The 18,627-nt window shown below is 48.5% G+C and overlaps 1 protein-coding gene across 1 annotated transcript in view; it reads right to left on the reverse strand.

Moving 5' to 3' along the window:
• Positions 1–18,627, reverse strand: part of ABTB2 (ankyrin repeat and BTB domain containing 2) — a 167,005-nt gene that overhangs the window by 39,169 nt on the left and 109,209 nt on the right. Inside the window, exon 2 of the mRNA XM_045557782.1 lies at positions 4,840–4,986. Within this exon, the coding sequence (XP_045413738.1) occupies positions 4,840–4,986 (147 nt within the window). The remainder of the gene's footprint in view (positions 1–4,839; positions 4,987–18,627) is intronic.

Raw genomic sequence — 18,627 nt, forward strand, 5'->3', positions numbered from 1 at the left:
TGCACTGCTGACTCTGTTTGTCCCTGCAGCTGTGGTCCAGCCTCCTGCACTGCGCTGCACACTCCCAGCAAACCCCAGCGCCAAGAGGGCTGTGGGTAGCGAGTTCCTCACACTCAGCCCCGCCCTGACGTTCCGATGTCATTGGCCTGGGTGGGACCTGGGCATCTGCAGTTTGCGAAAGTTCACTCAGTGATGCCAACGTCCGCTCAGGTTTGAAAACCACCAGGTAAACTAATAAGAACACAGATTTGAGTCAGAAGTGCCTGGCTTCAAAATCAGGGCTCTGCTCCTTCCAGTGGGTGTTTCTTTATGCAATCATCAGAGCCTCAGTTTCCTCATCTGTAAAATGGAAACAATAGTATTTACCCTACCAATTTTGAGGACTCAAAGAAATAATAAATGCAAAGCACTTAACATGACGCTTCGCACAGAGTAAATACTTGGTAAGGTTAAATGTAACACTATTATTAATGTTAAATGTAACACTGTCGTTATTGTCGTCTTATTATTCCTCTATCCCGTGGAGCTCTTCCTTCCAGGACCACTGCCTACAGTCCAAGGCTGCCCCACATTTCCCAGGACAGGAGGAGTCTGAGCCCTGAAATGCCAGATCCCAGCCCTGCCCTCAGGCTCCTGGGTGGTAGAAACTGGTGTCACAACCACTGGGCCACCCCGCCTCACAGCAGCTAGTTGGACAGCTAGGTCGGCTGCAATAAGTTGAAACCTGGCTCCCATTTGTCCAGGCCCGAATGTCATAACTCTTGGCAGGATGACAGGACCACAGGACCACAAGGAGGAGAAGTCAAAGAGTCTGTGATAGCATCAAAGAGAAATCCTGTTGAAACATTTCAAAGGCTCGACAAGGTAGAAGTCCTTATCATTAATTATTTTTATTGTTGTTTTATTGTTCCTGGTGGAGAACCCTTTGGTAGCACATTTCCAGCCAGAATGCAGGCAAGGAAATCAAGAAAGAAATGGAAGCTTCTCCTAAGAGTTTCCTAAAAGAAAAGTTGGGAACAGAGAGAGACCCCCCGAAGGTTCAGGAAAACCGTGCAGGCAGCTGGAGATGGAGGTCCCAGCTTCTTCCACACAAGCCCTGCTGTGGTCGGTTTCTCTCAAAGACCAGAAGACAGATGCCTGCAGACAACTCTGATCAGATGTCTAAAAGCTATAGTCCTGAGACCCACTTACGGCTAAAGGAAGCAGCTTGCTTGGGGTGTTCTCCTCAGGTGATTTTTCCTCCCTGCCACTTTATGTTCTATAGGCTTTGCGACAGATGTGAAAAGACAGACAAAATCTCATTTAATTTGCACAACCACCCTGTACAGGGGGGTATTTTCCATCTTACCGATGAGGAAAGAAGCTCCCAGAAGTTAAATGATCTGTCCCAGTTGCACGGCTAGTAAGTGAATCAGCTAGGGCTTCAACTGGGGTCCCTGTTTCCCAAACACACGTTCCTGGCCCTTGCACCATTGCTACGGAAAGTGTGGACTGTGAATGGGACAGGCCCACAAACTTACTGGTTCATAACAAGTTAATTTCAGAAATTGAGAATGATTAAAAAAAAAAAAACAACTTGACAGTAATTTTATGTCTAGAAAATCTAAAAATAATTTTAAAAATTAGGCTTGCATTTTACCTGTCTCATTTCATTTTGCTAGACATTCATTCAGAGCTACTTGAGAGAAGCCCTGGCCCGGGCTGGGCTGAGCTCTTAGGTTAGCACAGGTGGGTCCTCAGAGCTTCTCATGAACTTCCTTCTACTTGAGAATCAGTTGCTCCTAAGCGCAATGAAACCTTAGTGTGAAGCCCAGAAACACCCACCAGACAAGGAACAACAAGTCCTTGCCCCTTGTTAACCGTGAGAGACTTGATTAGAGGTGCTGCGGGTTTCACTCTGGTCTTCCCAACCCTCATTACGAGGCATCAAATAAAAGCAGCAGGCGAGAGTCTGGAATTTTGCACCGTCTTCAAAATAAGGCCTATAATATCTGGGTGCCTTTAAAAAGAAGTGTTTTACTTTTTATTTAATTTCCTATTTTCTCCCTTTAAAATTTTCATGGGTAGGGAGGGACAGAGCAAAACGCAGGTGCCCATGCTCCCTGGGATGCTGGGCCTGATACAAGAGTGAAACTTCTTACCCTACCTGGCAGGCTGGTCTTGGCAAGGTGCAGGGAGTTGATGCATGTAAAACCCGGGACACACTGGCAGGTCCAAGGAGCTCAGCGCCAAGTATCACTAGCCTCATTAAGCTCTTTAGTCTCAGAGAGAAAAAGTGCAATATCTGCCTCCACCTGTCTCTTCCCTCCTCCACAGTGGGTTATCGAAAACCCTGGTTTCAGAGGGAGGGGCAGGACATCTTGGCACGGGACTCAGCCTGTTCTGCTGTCTGTGAAAAGAGGCTATGGACGCGCTTCTCCCTTCGGCCCTGAGGAGTGGCTGGGCCAGGATGTGGACCAATCCTTGGTGAGTTTTAGGTGACAGACACTGAGTGGGATAGACCTCATTTATTCTAACACATGCACGCTCACATGCACACACGTGTACACACACACACGCACACACACACACACACACACACGCACATTGAGCATCAGGTGCTGTTCCAAGCACTGGGGATACAGCCGTGGACCAAACAGAGAAAATCTCTAGTCCCATGAAGCTGCCACTCCAGGCAGAGGAGAGAGATGACAAACTGTTTACAAGCAAATATGTAACAAATGTCAACTGGTGATCAGTGCTTTGAATAAAACCAAGACCACACGAGGGGAGACAGTGGAATGAGGGTGTGGAGCTCAGGGAAGGCTTGTCTGAGAAGGTGCCTTCACTTGAAGAAGTGAAGGAGGGGGTGGAAATGTCGCAGGCAGAGGAAAAGCCCCGGAGCGGAGGGCACTTGGCCAGGAGGCCGGGCGGCTGCGGTGCAGTGAGCCTGATACGAGGAGCAGGGGATGACGCCAGGTCACGTGTGGGATCCTGGTCAGTGGTGAGGGTCTTGGATTTTACTGAGTGTAAGCCATGGGGGTGGGGCGGAGGGCACAGGTACTGAGCAAATGAGTGACGTCACCCCATTTATGCTTTGCATGGCCAGGCTTGGGCTGGGCTGGTAGCAGCAGAGGTGGAGAAAGGGGCCAACTAAATCTCAGGGTGGTTTTAGAAGGTAAAGCCAAGGACTCAGTGCTTGGTCCCTGGGCTCACCAGCAGGGATGGAAGGATGTCAAGCTCTTCCCCAGGGGGAAGTTTCTGAACACTCCTCCTCGTGCCTGGCTGGGACTGTAGTGGACACAGGGGGGCACCATGAGAAGAGGCCAAGGACCAGCCCTGACCTTGATCCCCGCTGCCCTGAGACGCTGGTGACCAGGTTGCTAGCCTTGTCCAGGAAGCCCATAGCTGGGTGATTAAGAGTGTGGCCAATAAAGCCAGACACCATTGCAGTCAAGGCTGCTGCTCTGATCCTTGCTGGCCACATGACTTGGGGAACATCACTGTTCTGCTCTGAGCCTCAGCTCTCTCATCAGGACACACCTCACTGAGTAGTTCTGAGGAATAAATGAGAAAAACTGAGCAAGATGCTTTGCGTTGGTGTCTTGCACACAGTAGTGGTGTCTTTGCTCACTTAATGTTCAAAAGCAAAGCAAAACCTCGGTGCTCTCCAGTGGACTGAGGGCTGTGTGTGTCCCTCCCTGTCCTCACAGCAGGAGGGTTCACCAAAGCACAGACTGTGCATGGCCCCAAGACAGCCCATGGTCCAGGAGACATTTAACAGGGACAGAGATCAAGCCACACACCAGAACCTACTTCCTGTGGGGTCCCTCAAGGGGTGGGGGACCCAGGTGGCAACCTGCAGGCCCTGAATGCCGTAATACCGCCAGGAGGCAGGAAATCCCGCCTTCTCTCCCAGCCCTATTGCAGATCTGCTCGGTGACCTTGAACTGGGCACCTTCACTTCCTGTCCTGGGAAGGGGGAAGAAGAATGGACGGAGGGAGGAAGCTGCATCGCTCAAGGGGATCACAGATGGAGGAGGCTGGGGCAGAGACACTCTGTTTCCATGCCACATGCTATATGACGCTTGGTACGTGTCACTGCCCGGCACTGGGTGGTCTCAACAGAACGCAGGGGAATTAAGATGGCAGAATGTGCAGTCTGATTTCTCAAATATTAACTGGGGTAACCAGAGGGAGAGCTCAGGAGGTGGCATGGGATTTCACTTTCAAGCAGTTGTCGGATGGTAAGGACCTACGCCAAGGGTTTCCAACTGTGCCCCATGTCCTGGCAGGGGCCACCCGACCACACCCTCCTTCAGCCAGAGGAGCTCTGCTGTCATCTTCTTGAGGCTTCAGGGCCTCAAGAAGAGTTCCAGTTACAAATTCAGATCCTTTGGGGCCAGGCAGGTAAAGCGAGTGAGATGGCCAGGTATGAGACACCAGGTGAGTGGCAAAGTGGGGAATGTGAGCCACCCACTGCACTGCCCCTCAGCTCCCGCTGGTCGCTGCCGTGCAGGAATGGGTGCAGTGTTGCTAAATCATCTCATTTTTCAAGAGAAACCAGAAATCCTGATTTGTGTGTGACTAAGTCCACATGCTGGCCAAACCATACATGTCCGTGGGCCACCAGTTTGCAGCCTGTGGTCTACAGGGATCTAGCTTTCAGGGAAGGCAAGATACAGGGAGGAGGAGGGGGAGGAGGGGGAGGGGGAGGGAGGAGGGGGGAGGGGAGGGGAGGGGGAGGAGGAGGAGGAGGCGCCGCGGCAGCTGAGCCCAGAGGCCGCGCTCTCCCTGCCTTCCCCTCGGAGCCTCCCTCTGTTGCTCCACCACCCAGCCGGACGGGGCTGCCGCACTTACTCAGTTCCGAGATGCTGCCCACGCAGGTGGCCAGGAGGGACTGCTCCAGGGTCCGGAGCTCCAGCTGGGCGTAGGCATCGGCTCGCTCATCATGGCCCAGGGACCCGCCATTGTAGGGGCTGAAGTACGCGGGGAGGGAGAGGACACCTGTGGGGACACGAGGCAGACAGGTCACACTCAGGAAGCAGGGGATGCTCCGCAGGCCCGGCCTGCTCCCCTTCTCCTGGCAGAGCGGGGGTCAGCAGGGAAACCTCTTTGAGCCCTGAGGATGCAGAACCTTTCGCTGTGGACGGTGCTACTTGAGGCTGTGGTTTTAAGCCAGCAGAGTCCATCCTTTCTTGGAGTTGCCCGAGGAACTGGCCCTCTTGGGCTGGCGGGCCATACGAGAGTTCATTCATTCACTCAGTCACTCGCTGAATATTTACAGAGTGCTAGAGTCGGCTCAGCATTTTGCTAGTTCGGGGTTCCAAGGAGACAAAGAGACCTGGCTTTGTTTCCACGGACCTCAGGGGTGGCTGAGTCAGGCGTAAATGCCCATCCTGCCCACCAGAAGGGCAGTGTTACCCTTGGAGTCCCCTCCCTTCCCTGTGCTAGAAGCAACCACTCGAAAGGGATGCTGCGTTTCCACTCCAAGAAAGGGACGTGTCCCAGCCACTGGCCAAGTCCAATTAGTGTTTTTCATTAGCACATCCACAGCAGTGGAGCAGAGCTGTCAGAATCAATCCCACAGGGTGACAGCCTGTAAATTTCTCCAACTCACCGTGTCGCTTCTTAGAAAGCACCAGAAAAGCAAAATCAGACTCTGGTTTAAAATTACATGTTGGTTCCTCCGAGAATGTGGCCACAGAGATTCTAGCTGCAGCTGGAGCCTAGAACAGGGATTCTCGACTTTTGGTAACTGCTGTTTCTTTGATTGCCACATCTTCTTTTTCCAACTCTCCACCCCCAAGCTTTTTTTATTTTTTAAAGAAAAATACCCACGGGAATTTAATCAGTCACTTTTGGGAAAAATCTCTTAAAATTCCTTGATATAACTGGAGAGCCCCTGGGATGTGGCCAAGTCTGGGTTAGAACTCCCTGTCCTGGACATGTGTGATGTGTGTGACAAGGACAACAGCAGCAACAGGTGCGGCAGAGCCGTGACACGGGCCTCGGCGTGGAGGGCTGGGGTCCGTGATTCTGGCTCTGTCACATAACCAGCGGGGTGATCCCGGACAGGTCACTTGCTCTCTCTGTGTCAGGTCCTCATCTGTTACCTAGAGATGATGCGAGTCCCTGGCTCACAGGCCTGCAGCTCGGGTTAACTGAGTGACTGGAGGTCAGCGCTCGGGCCAGTGCCTGGCTCAGAGGAAGTGCTATTGAGTGTCGCTGCTGCTATTTTCACTTTGTGCTGGGAACGCGGCTTTATTCACACTGTCTCCCTTACTCTTTCCACCATCCTATGAGATGGGCGCTGCTGGCTCCATCTTCGATACCGGGGGACTGACATTCAAGAATCTGAAAAACTTGCTCAGATGAGCGCTAGAGCTGTAGGATTCCAATCGGGTTGGACTGGCTCCAGAATGTGTACACTTGACCCTCTGAGAGCCCAGAGTCCAACCAACATACCTCCAGGGGCTCGCTCATGGCGGTCCCTATTTGGTGGCTGGTTCGTGTGACCACACAGCTGTATTATTACTGCCCGTTTCACCCACGGACACCCCTGAGCTGAGCCTTGTGTGTTTCTCTTTCCTGGCTGAACACGAACGAACAGCAGTCCTCCTCCGGCCCACGTCCTGGCCACCATTCCGTAGGTTCAGCTGATGGTCAGTCCTGCCCTCCTCGCCTGCCCTTCCCCTGACCCAGGCCTCCCTGCCCTCCTCTGTGCTGCTGTGGCTGCGGCCTGCCCCCTGTCAATCTTTGCCCCTGCTGCATGGCAGGGACCCCTCCCACCACATCCAGCGCTGACTTGGCAAAGCACCGCTTCAAAGCTTTCTTTCTGTGGGAGGAGGAGGAGGACATGATTGGACTCTCCCCAGAGCCACCCCCTACCGCGGCCTTGTTCCCTACAGCAGAAACTCTGACAGCTGAGTAACCAAACACACAGAGACGAGCTGGCTGTAAGCATTAAAGCAAGTGAAACAAAAGAGAAAACCACCCCAACTACAAGCTGAAACCCACAGACAGCCCAAACAGCTGGGAGAGCCCTCGTGCGGGCTGGGCCCCTCCCCCCTCCATTATTAATCTACAGAAACAACACTGGAGACATGTGGATCAAATTTACAGCGTTTAGGGCAAGGGAATAGGAAATTCAGCTGATTTGTCAAAGGATTCCCAGAGAGAAATATTATGTCAGTGGAGCCAGTAACAGGAGCTGGCAGCTCCATTAATAATAGTTCCCACTTTCCTAGTCATCACCCACCCAGAGAGGCTTTCACTTACTACCACAGCAAAAGTAATTATGAACCTATTATTAATAATGGTAATTGATAGCATCACAGCTGCTGCATAGCACCTTTTGCTTTTGAAAGACTTTTTACATTGAGCAATTTGTTCTTCCAGCAAGGGAGGCGGGGCAGTTATGATCAATAATAGCTTCGTGGTAACAACCTACACGTATTGTCACATTTAATCCCCCAGGACTTCATGGGCTACTATCTTCACCCATCTTACAGCTGGGAAAACTGAGGCCCGAAAAAGTTACATGACCCACCCAAGGTTACTGAGGGTCAGAAATTGAATGGGGGCTAGAATTTCAATCTCTTCATTCTCAAGCCGCTGACATGAAATTACGTTCTCACTCTGGCCACCTTGTCTTCTCATGAGCAAAGCAGCACCTGGGATATTTGAGAGAGGAGGGGTTCTGTTTAGGTCTGAGGTTTGAGAGCAGGAAATTCACAGGAAGACCCAGAAATAGGAGTTTCCCTTTAATGGATCTCTAAGCATCCTTGCCAAGGATCCCTGGAGGCCTCCCGTGAAACTCCACAGGCAGAGGCTGTCTCTCTCATCCCCGCCGATCTTTCCAGAACGCAGTGCCACAGCCTGTCATCCAAATCTGCTCCATAAGAAAGCCTTCTTCATGTCAATGCTAAATTCTCTCCCCGACACAAGCCCCATTCCTCAGCAGTTCTCCCTGGAGATGGAAAATATTTTCTTTAAATTCTCTTAAGACCTTGATCTCTTTCTTTCCCCACACAAATTTCCAGTTTTAGGATAATGGACCCAGGACAGTCATTATGGAAAAAAGGAATTAAAAAAAAAAGAAAGAAAAGAAAAAGGGCATCTCTTTTTTTCCACTTAGTAAAATCCTTAGGAAAAAGTGTTTATTTTAGTCATGATGGAAGAGAAAGCATGCTGGAATGTTTCCTTTTATTCCTTTATTAGTTAATAAGGAACCGATCCCTGTTAAACACTGCAACGGTTACAGAGGGAGCCCACATGCATCACTCAGACCACTTCTGTGAAATGAATTACGGAGTGTGAAGCAGTCAGCATGAGCCAGTTATCCTTCAACTTCCTCTTCTATCAAGCCAGCATTTCTGTTGAGACACGGTTCCACGCACACGTGCTGTGGACTATACATTTCTCAATCTACAGCCAGATCCATAATCTTCCATCCCTCAACTTTTCTCATTCTGGCTGCCCAACCCTTGGGTCTCAGAACTCATTATCTTGTTCCCCAAAGCCTCTGCCTCCTCCTCCACCGGCCCCTCTCTGAGCACAACACCATGGCCATCCAGGTGCCAACGAGAGACCCAAGAGTCATCCTTACCAACTCTCTCCCTCCTCCCCCACCTCCAACCAACCACCAAGCCTTGCTGCCCTCACCACCCGAATAGCTCAAAAATCAGTCACTGCCACGACCCCAGCACAAGCCACCATCTCCCCTCACCGGACACTGCAGCAGCCTCCTCACCACCCCTTACTCTTGTCACCCTGCTCTGGCTTTGTACTCTTCAATGACTCCCTGTTGTCCTCCCGGAGAAGTCCAAACTCCTTTGCACAGTTAAGAATAGATTAACACCTTTCTTTTCTTTGCTGAAATTTAGGGAGGAAAATAACTCTGCCAGGTAACTGGGAAAATTCCCAGCATCTCCCGGGCAGACTCATGAAGCCTGTGCACAGGGGATCCTCGATCCTCTATGCTCTTTCCAAGTGCTGGTCATTGGCCCTATTCTAGTCCCAGGGCGTGGTGGGGAGCAACACGTTTCTTTCCTAAGTGATTCTCCACCTGAGCCCAGACAGCGTGCCACCAAGTTAGATGGAAAACCGGACTTGGGAGCTGGGAATCCCACCTTCCTGCAGGGCACATGCAGGAATTCAGCCGGGGTTTCAGCTTGCAGAGGCGCTTTCTCCTCCAAGCACGTGCCAAGCCGCCAGCAGCAGCTGGACTGCACACTGGAGTGACAAGCCAGAGTTTTGGTGGAAAGGTTTTCAGAAGCAGGGCTTATCCCAAAGGCCACATGGATGGGTATTTCCCTCGCTTCTCTGTAAACTATGGGGGTCGATTCCATAGATTCCCAAGTGCCCCCAGCACCAGGTTCCTAGACTCTGAGCCCTGTGTGTGCTCTTGCAATACCGTGTACCCCTGAAAACCACTTCTCCCCTTTCATTCCACCGTTTAACTAGTGAATTGTCAACAGTAGGAACATAGAGCCTGTTATTAACTATTTCCTATGGTTTAATTTCCTCCACAGCTATAACAACACCCCCTACCCACACACAAACATTATTTTACATGTAAAAAAGATCTCTTTTCTGTGTAAAACTGGATAGGTTTATAGTTAAGCTTTTCTGACTATTCATCAAAAAGCCGTCAGGACTGTAACGTAACTGTCCTTCAAACTCAACGACGCATCACCGGCGCGCTCCCCAGGCTTGTAAACGTTCTTTCCGCGGCCATGTGATGCCAGCGGGCCCAGACACCTGGCGAGCCCATGTGTGCAGCATCCTTCCCCGCACCTGCCCCCGGCACCCCCCACCGGCCCCACTACCCGCCCAGCTCAGGCGAACTCCTTTGCCCAGGCAGCAGGGCCATGGCCTGTCCCTAGTGTCTCTGAAATGAAACCGGGATGCAGAGGATTACGCCGTTACTGCCCTTGTGCGGAAACTTGGCAGGGCGTCTTCTGCCAGTTTTCTTAGGCACTGGAAGCTTGGGTGGGGTTCAATCCATAATCTTCTGAAAACAAAAATTATATTGCCCCACTGAACAGTTTCTAAATAGCCCACATAATCTAACCCTTTTGATTTTTTTTAAAGTGTTTCTATTCTCTGATCTAGAATGTTATATGTGGTACGTTTAGTGCCCAGTTGTTATATATATTAGTCGTACCAGAACAAAGTGCTAAGAAGTTGAAGCATGAATATTTCTCCGAGAGACCCGAATGGAGTATAAGGACAATCGATTCTAAAAAACCAAAAACCTTCAGTGAATGGCATTTCTCCTGACACCAAGTTCAAAGAGGTTTGGGGAGCGGGGTGGTTGAGGCAAGAGCAAGATGAAGGAAATTAAGAGGAAAAGCCTGAGTGGAATTAAGTACCCCTGAGGAATTGTCAACCATCCACAGAAAAATCCATCCCAAGGTGGGACCTGATACTGCAGGGCCCAAGACTTCAAGTGAGAACAAAATGGCGGGAGACAGGGAAAGATGAAGGCGTCTAAACTGAGTCTGGGAAACAGGATTTAACCGTCAGTCACAAGTCAATGTCAATGGGCTATGATGTACTGAGTAGTCACTCTACGCCAGGGACGGGGTGAACAAGCGTTTGAACCCCCACAAAGACCCTGGCAGTGGAGCACTGTCACTAACCCCATTTGCCAGTGGGGGACATTGAGATGTAGATGGCCTGGGTCACCTGGCTAAGGTCCACAGCTAGGAAACGGAGGGATGGGCTTCAGACCCAGCCTGTTGGATGTGGGAGCCCACACCGATCACCACCACCCCACACCAGGCTGTCCCCGTTCCAACCCAGGGACCAACGCTTCCTTCGCACTCGCCGTCCGGTTAGCCCCGCACTTCCCCCCCTCTTTCTAAGGTCAGGAAATTAAAAATAAATAGTAATCACGCTCTGGTTAACACCTCACTCTGGCTAAGTTATCGGAATACCACTGGGGAAAGCTGGTCTTCCGGTGAAGTCAGGCCCGGGGCCCAGGAGCCCACCATTGAGCAGTAAAATAACAGCGAGACCAAAGGCTGATGAAGGGTGACACGCTCACGGCTGCAGCCCCGCTCTCCTAGGAAAGAGTGGTAAAAAACAACGCTCACCCTGGATATCAGGCTGGCATTCATCTCCCTTTGGGGCCCGCGGGTGGTGGGCCTGCTTGGGGAGTGGGTGTAGGGGCTGCCTCCTTCCCCTCCAGCTGGCGCATCCAATTCTCGGGGGGCTCCATGCAGAGCGAGGATTTAGAGGGAGAACAAGGGACCACCACAGAACAACAGCCCCACAGGCAGAGATGACAGCCCTGGAAGGCCCACGAGGAAGCCCGGCTCGCTGGCGTTTTGGTGATTCATTTGGGGTCAGTATCAGTTCTGCCATAGGCCCAGAGGGTGACTATTAGCTGCCTGAAAGCAAACAAACTAGCAGAGACCGTGGATGGCTGTTTAATTTTTTTGAAGCAAAAACCTTATAAAACGCAGTCTGTTCACTGCCATTTCCCCTCATTGCGAGCGAGTAAAATGAAGCCAGAGTAACCAAGCAGATCAATTTCAGGAAATTAAACCTAAAGGTGAACTCTGGAAAAACCAACGCAATAGTCACAACACTGGGCAGCGTGGGGGAGCGAGCTAACAGTTGCGCCACTGAGCTTTCTCCTGTGGAAAAAGATCTCGCTGTTAGAACAGTTTCTGAGAGATTCTGGGTGGCCTCTCTCCAAAGTGTTGATGTAACACATGGAGAACTTGAGTGACCCTGGAAGCACGAGTCTTGGAGCTGGCGCCTCTTAAAAAAGAAAAACTCACCATGTGACCTGGTCCTTTGTCATATGCTGTCCTTGAGCCACAGTGGGTGAGCAGACTAATTCCTGGGAGCCAAGGACAATGCTGAGCCACTTTTACATAAAGGCCACACACTCAACACACACACATGCGCTAAGTAAATGGAGGGATTAAGGATGGAGATGGAATGAGACAGACTGAGCACCCTAAATATCAGCCTTCTTCCCAACTGACCCTCAACAGTCCCCAAGGTAAGAGTGGCTCTCAGTATGCTAGGGTTAGAAAAATACTTTTTGATCTACTATGCTTTCTAGACCTTTTAGAGTGAATAAGACTTATTAGCACAGTAAAAATAATGGTTATGAGAAACATAGGAGGGGGGAAGAGATATACTTAGAGACAGAATGTCTCTTCTGAGCAAATGAATACCGATAATTTCAAATATGGCATAAAATTAGTTATCTGAAATTAAATTTTTATCCCAGGGTGGAACTCCAGGGCTCAAGTGATCTTCCCGCTTCACCTCCTGAGTAGCTGGGACCACAGGTGTGCACTGCCATGCCCAGCTTTTTATTTTTTTTATATTTATTTATTTATTTATTTATTTGAGACAGAGTCTCGCTCTGTTGCCCGGGCTAGAGTGCCGTGGCGTCAGGCTAGCTCACAGCAACCTCAAACTCCTGGGCTCAAGCGATCCTCCTGCCTCAGCCTCCTAAGTAGCTGGGACTACAGGCATGCACCACCATGCCTGGCTAATTTTTTCTCTATATATTTTTAGTTGTCCAGATAATTTCTTTCTATTTTTAGTAGAGACGGGGTCTTGCTCTTGCTCAGGCTGGTCTCGAACTCCTGTTTATTTTTAATTACAAAAATTTTTTTTATTCCAGAGTATTACAGGGATACAAACTTTTAGGTTACATGTATTGACTTTGCACTGTCCGAGTCAGAGCTACAAGTGTGCCCATCCCCCAGACAGTGCGCACCACACCCATTAGGTGTGTACATACCCTCCCCTCCATGCCCCTCCCACCTGCCTGACACCCTGTGTTTTGTAGAGATGGGATCTCATGATGTTGCCCAGGCTGATCTTGAGCTCTTGGCCTCAAGTGATCCTCCCACCTTGGTCTCCCAAAGCATTGGGACTGTAGGAGGGAGCCACTGTGGCCAACCTGAAATTAAATTTTTAAATGAGAAAAGAAAAAAGTGACTGTTAAATGGAAACCACTATTATCTAGTTACCTGTAAAGAACTCAGAATGGAGGTCATCTAACATAAAAAATGGTTATTTCTGCGTGGTACAGTTTTAAATGATTCTTCCCTCATTATTCTTTACACTTTTAAACAAAACCATTGTGAGCTCATAGAGGATAGATGGGTAGATAAATAAATGGAAAACCTAGTTGTTTTATAGAAATTTTACTGAAAGGAGGAGGAGGGGGATACTGATTTTGGAAGAAACGCAGGCAGAAACTGTTCTATATTGCTAACCAGGAGAGTGAGACTTTGTCTGCATGTCTCATTCCAAGAATTAGCCTGCTGTGAGCCAGCCCCTTCACCTGGCCCGGGGGTGGTGGTGACTCATGGGCTGCGTCACCAGTGGACTTCCTGTGGCACCCTGCTGACACTCAGCCCAGCTGTGTACCTGCTGCTCTGGGCCTGTATGGTCATTCTGCAGCCCCGCGGTGGCCTGACCTTCTGGCACCTGCTGTGACCTGTGCAGGTTGCAACGTTCTGGAACCTGAGAACAAGGAGAGTCGGGAAAAATTCTCACACAACACGCCAGGTCCCCACTGGTGGAAAGGAGGCTGGCCACTGCCGACGCTGGGCTTGGGGCGCAGCTGGGACTCGGGTCAGGAGAGGAGGCTGCTGGGGATCAGTGCTGCTGGCGAGAAACAGGGCAGTGGGCGAGGTCTCCCGTGCCCGCCTGGAGACGAAGAAAGGCGTGGAAGGAGCCTGAGCACCCATGACCCACACAGGTCATCCCTCGGGGCTTTAATAAAAATATGCAAACATCACAAGGTCCAGGGCAGGTGGCCAAGATATTTATTAATAGAATATAAGTGTATAGTCAGAAAAGTACTGCACTAGAGTCCCGCTTATAAACACAACCTGCTTTAGTCAGCTTTGGTTCCAATTCCAAAGGGGACTGACTACTGGACAGTCCAGATGATTTAAGAGCCTGAGTCAGAGAAATGAGGTTCAAAACTCAGCCTTGCCACTTCCTGGCTGTGTGACTCTGGACTAGTTACTTAACCTCTCTGAGCCTCACCTTGCTCTTCTGTATAACAGGACTAATAATAGCTTCCAATTCACAAGGTTGTTTGAGGAGTAAAAGAGGTTATATAAGTAAGCACTTAGCAAAAGTCCTGATACACAGTAAACATATAATAAACAGAAATATTTTTATAAATGGCCTAATTCACAGGGCCGAGAGCTTTGGGATAAAGCCATCAGATACTATATAAAAGCTATTATCACCATTAGGAGGAAGGATGGACTCAAGGCCGTTCTATCCTGTTATTTTCTTAAAGGCTACTATGGTCCTCACGGATAAAGAATCATACTTTATTCCCCACAGATGGGGGTCACTTATTCTGCATTCATTCACTCAGTTATTGGTTACCTAATAATACACCAGAAGCAGCTATGCTCTGGGGATACAAAAGTGAACAAGACAGGGTCCCTACCCTCAGGAAGTTTACAGCCTAGTGGGGGAAGGCAGACAGTACGCCAGCCAAGTCAATACTGCATGCAAAGGGCTGTGACTCAGCACAAAGGGTCCAAAGGTTCTCTAAGCCAGACTCCCCAGGCTTGGTGGTCAAGGAAGGCTTCCTGGAGGAAGGAACGCATCAGCTGATGATGAGTAGAGATCAGTCTGGTAAAGGGGTTGGAATGAGTCTCCCAAGCAGGAAGAGAGGAAAACCTATTCCAAAGCCTGAATGGGAAGTTTCAGGGGCAGTAATAGGTTGGGGAGGGCCCTAGGGGGCTTGCTAGGAAGTTGTGTTCATATAGAAAGCATATTGTTTGTACTTAGACTATGTCATTATTTGGGGCAGTTTGGGGGTGGCTAATGGAGATCATTGCCCTCTTCCCCCCACTCCCCTTGGTGCCACTACTAATACAGGGATCAGCAAAATTTTTCTGTAAAGGTCTGAGAGTAAATATTTCTGGCTTTGCAGGCCACGCAGTCTCTGTCACAACTACTCCACTCTGCCAGTGTGGTGTGAACAGACAATGCTTGAACAAATGGGCGTGGCTGTGTTCCATGTGAACACATGAACACCGAAACTGGAATTTCACTAATCTTCATATGTCACGAAATATGCTTTTAATATATTTTTTCAACTATTAAAAAATAAAAAAATCACTCTTAGCTTTGGGTTACACAAAAACAGGTGGTGAGTAGGACTTGACCCTGGGACCTGCTTGCTGTGTTAATCCAGAGACCCTTATAAGGGCTGAGAGGGACAGCTCAGCATGATGGGTGGGGCATGACAGCCTCCCTGGGAAGGGACCAGGGTGCAGGGTGCTGGTCACAGTCTTAGGGCTTGGCCTCTGAGGGCAAGGAGGACCCACTGGAGAGGTTAAGCAGCTGAGTGACAGGGTCATATGCACATTTTAGACACATAATCTGGCAGCTGGAGGCAAAGCCGTAGGACAGGAGCATTTAGATTAGAGAGTCCCATGCTGGCTCTTAGAACACGCTTCACTGTGGAACTCACCATCCAAATTCCACCTAAGCCATGCTCTTATTTCAAAAAAACTGCCCGTTTCTTATAGTTTTGTGCTAAGCACTTAAAAATAGAAGAGAAAGGTCACAGATTATTTTGTAACCAAAAAAAAAAAAATTTTTTTTTTGAGATAGTATTGCTCTGTCGCCCTGGGTAGAGTACAGTGACATCATCACAGCTCACTGCAACCTCAAACTCCTAGGCTTAAGTGATCCTCCTGCTTCAGCCTCCCAAGTAGCTGGAACTACAGGTGTGTACCATGATGCCTGGTTAATTTTTTTATTTTTAGTAGAGAGGGGCGCTCACTCTTGCTCAGGCTCTTCTTGAACTCCTGAGCTCAAGCGATCCTCTCACCTCAGCCTCGCAGAGTGCTAGGATTACAGGCGTGAGCCACCGTGCCTGGCCTGTAACTAGAATTCTTTGAGGGATCATTTTTAACCCATAAGTGAAAGTATTTTTGAAATCACCTTTAAAACTTGGTGATGTTGGCCGGGCGTGGTGGCTCACATCTGTCATCCTAGCACTGTGGGAGGCCAAGGCAGGTGGATCGTTTGAGCTCAGGAGTTCGGGATCTGCCTGAGCAAGAGAGAGACCCCATCTCTACTAAAAAAATAGAAAGAAATTAGCTGGACAACTAAAAATATATAGAAAAAATTAGCCGGGCATGGTGGTGCATGCCTATAGTCCCAGCTACTCGGGAGGCTGAGGCAGTAGGATCGCTTAAGCCCAGGAGTTTGAGGTTGCTGTGAGCTAGGCTGATGCCACGGCACTCTAGCCCAAGCAACAGAGTGAGACTCTGTCTCAAAAAAAAAAAAAAGAAAGAAAAAAAAACTGGTCCTAGATGTCCTAGATCACCTTTAAGTAGTAGAACTTTCTATCGGTCTTTACAGAGCAAAAAGGTAACCCACAAAGAACAGGAGAATTTCTGTTGGTTCATTTATACTGCGTGCCAGCAATCTGGGCCAGTACAAGGACACCCCAATGCTAAGTGCGTTGGGGACACCATAGCCCAGAGGTAACATTCACTTCTTTCATATCTCACTCACCTCCGGCACACACACACCCACCAAAGCAACACACGGGAGAGGGCTGCAGTTAACAAGCCCTACAGACAGAGAACACATTCTCTAAAGCCCTGAAACCTTCTGTCCCAAGGCCCACTGATGGCTTCAAATTTGGAATAGGATCTGAATAGGCTATGGAAACTTTAAAAACAGACTCTATTCTTTTTAGAGTAGTTCTAGGTTCACAGCAAAACTGAGTGGAACGCACGGCGATTTCTCACATTCCCTCCGCCCTCACACATGCACAGCCTCCCCCATTGTCAACATGCCCCACCAGAATGGCACATCTGTTGCAACTGATGAACCCATGCTAGCACATCATGATCACATTGGCACACAGTTCACATTAGGGTTCACTTTGGCATTGTATATTCTATGGGTTTGGACAAACGGATGACACATATCCACCAGTAGAGCATCATACAGCGTGTTTTCACTGCCCTGAAAGTCCTCTGTGCACTGCCTAGCCATCCCTCCCTCCTCCTAACCCCTGCGAACCACTGATCTTTTTGCTGTCTCCATAGTTTTACCTTTTCCCAGAATGTCATATAGCTGGAATCATACCATATATAGTCCTTTAAGACTGGTTTCTTTCCCTTAGCAATATACACTTAAGTTTCCTTCATGTATTTTCATGGCTTGAGAGCTCATTTCTTTTTAGCTCTGAATATTCCATTGTCTGGATGTACCACAGTTTATCTATCCATTCCTATACTAAAGGACATCTTGGTTGCTCCCAAGTGTTGGCAATTACGAACAAAGCTGCTAATAAACATCTGTGCACAGGTTTTTGTGTGGACAAACATTATCCTTTCAGTAAACGCCAAGGAGTGCAATTGCTGCATTGTATGGTAAGCATATATTTAGTAAGGAACTGCCAAACTGTCTTCTAAGTGGCTGCACCATTTTACATTCCCACCAGCAATGCACTGAAGTTCCTGTTGCTCCACATCCTTGCCAGCATTTGGTGATGTCAGTGTCCTGGAATTTGGTTATTCTAACAGGTATGTAGTGGTATGTTGCTGTTTTAATTTGCAATTAAATGCAAATTAATTGCAAATGACAAAAGCTGTTGAGTGTCTTTTCATACACTTATTTGCCATCTGTATATTGTCTTTGATGAGATGTTTGTTAAAGTGTTTGGCCCATTTTTTAATTGGTTGTTTGTTTTCTTATTATTGAATTTTAGGAGTTCTTTGTATCGTTTGGATAGTAGTCCTTTATCAGATGTGCCTTTTGCTAATATTTTCTCTCAGTCTGTGGCTTATCTTTCTTTTCATTCTCTTGAATGAAAGCATACATTTTAAATTTTACAGAGTAGAAATTTTTAATTTTAATGAAGTCCAGCTTATTAATTCTTTCTTTCCTGGGTTGTGCTTTTGGTGTCATATCTAAAAAGTCATCACCAAACCCAAGGTCAACTAGATTTCCTCCTGTGTTATCTTCTAGGAGTTTTATAGTTTTGTGTTTTACACTTAGATCTCTGATCCATTTTGAGTTAATTTTAGGAAGTGTATAATTTCTGTGTTTAGATTCATTTTTTTGCATGTGGATGTCCAGTAGTTCTAGGGCCATTTGTTAAAAAGACTACCTTTGCTCCATTGTATTGCCTTTGCTCCTTTGTCAAAGACCAGTTGCCTATGTTTATGTGGGTCTACTTCCGGGCTCTCTATTCTGTTCCATTGATCCATTTGTCTAGGGAAATTTACTATGCTATTCTCACCATTCATTCACTTATCCAAATATTCATCATGTGACTATTAATAATCACACTGAGCTTGGTGTTAGGACTACAGATGTGAGTAAGGGCCAGTTCCTGCTCTAGAGGAGAGGAAAAGCATGTAGACAAATAATTAGAATGTGCCCTGATGAACACTAGAGAAGGAGTCTGCAGTAGGTACAGTCATGCACCATATAACAGTGTTTTGGTCAACAACAGAGCACATATGTGATGATGGCCCCATAAAAATACAATGGAGCTAAAAAATTCCTATTGCCTAGTAATGCTGTAGCCACCATAAGGCGGTAGCACCATGTATTCACTACCATTTCTATGTTTAGATATACCACTACTTATCA

Source organism: Lemur catta, chromosome 7 (genome assembly GCF_020740605.2).
Source record: "Lemur catta isolate mLemCat1 chromosome 7, mLemCat1.pri, whole genome shotgun sequence".
In the NCBI taxonomy this organism is placed as follows: domain Eukaryota; kingdom Metazoa; phylum Chordata; class Mammalia; order Primates; family Lemuridae; genus Lemur; species Lemur catta.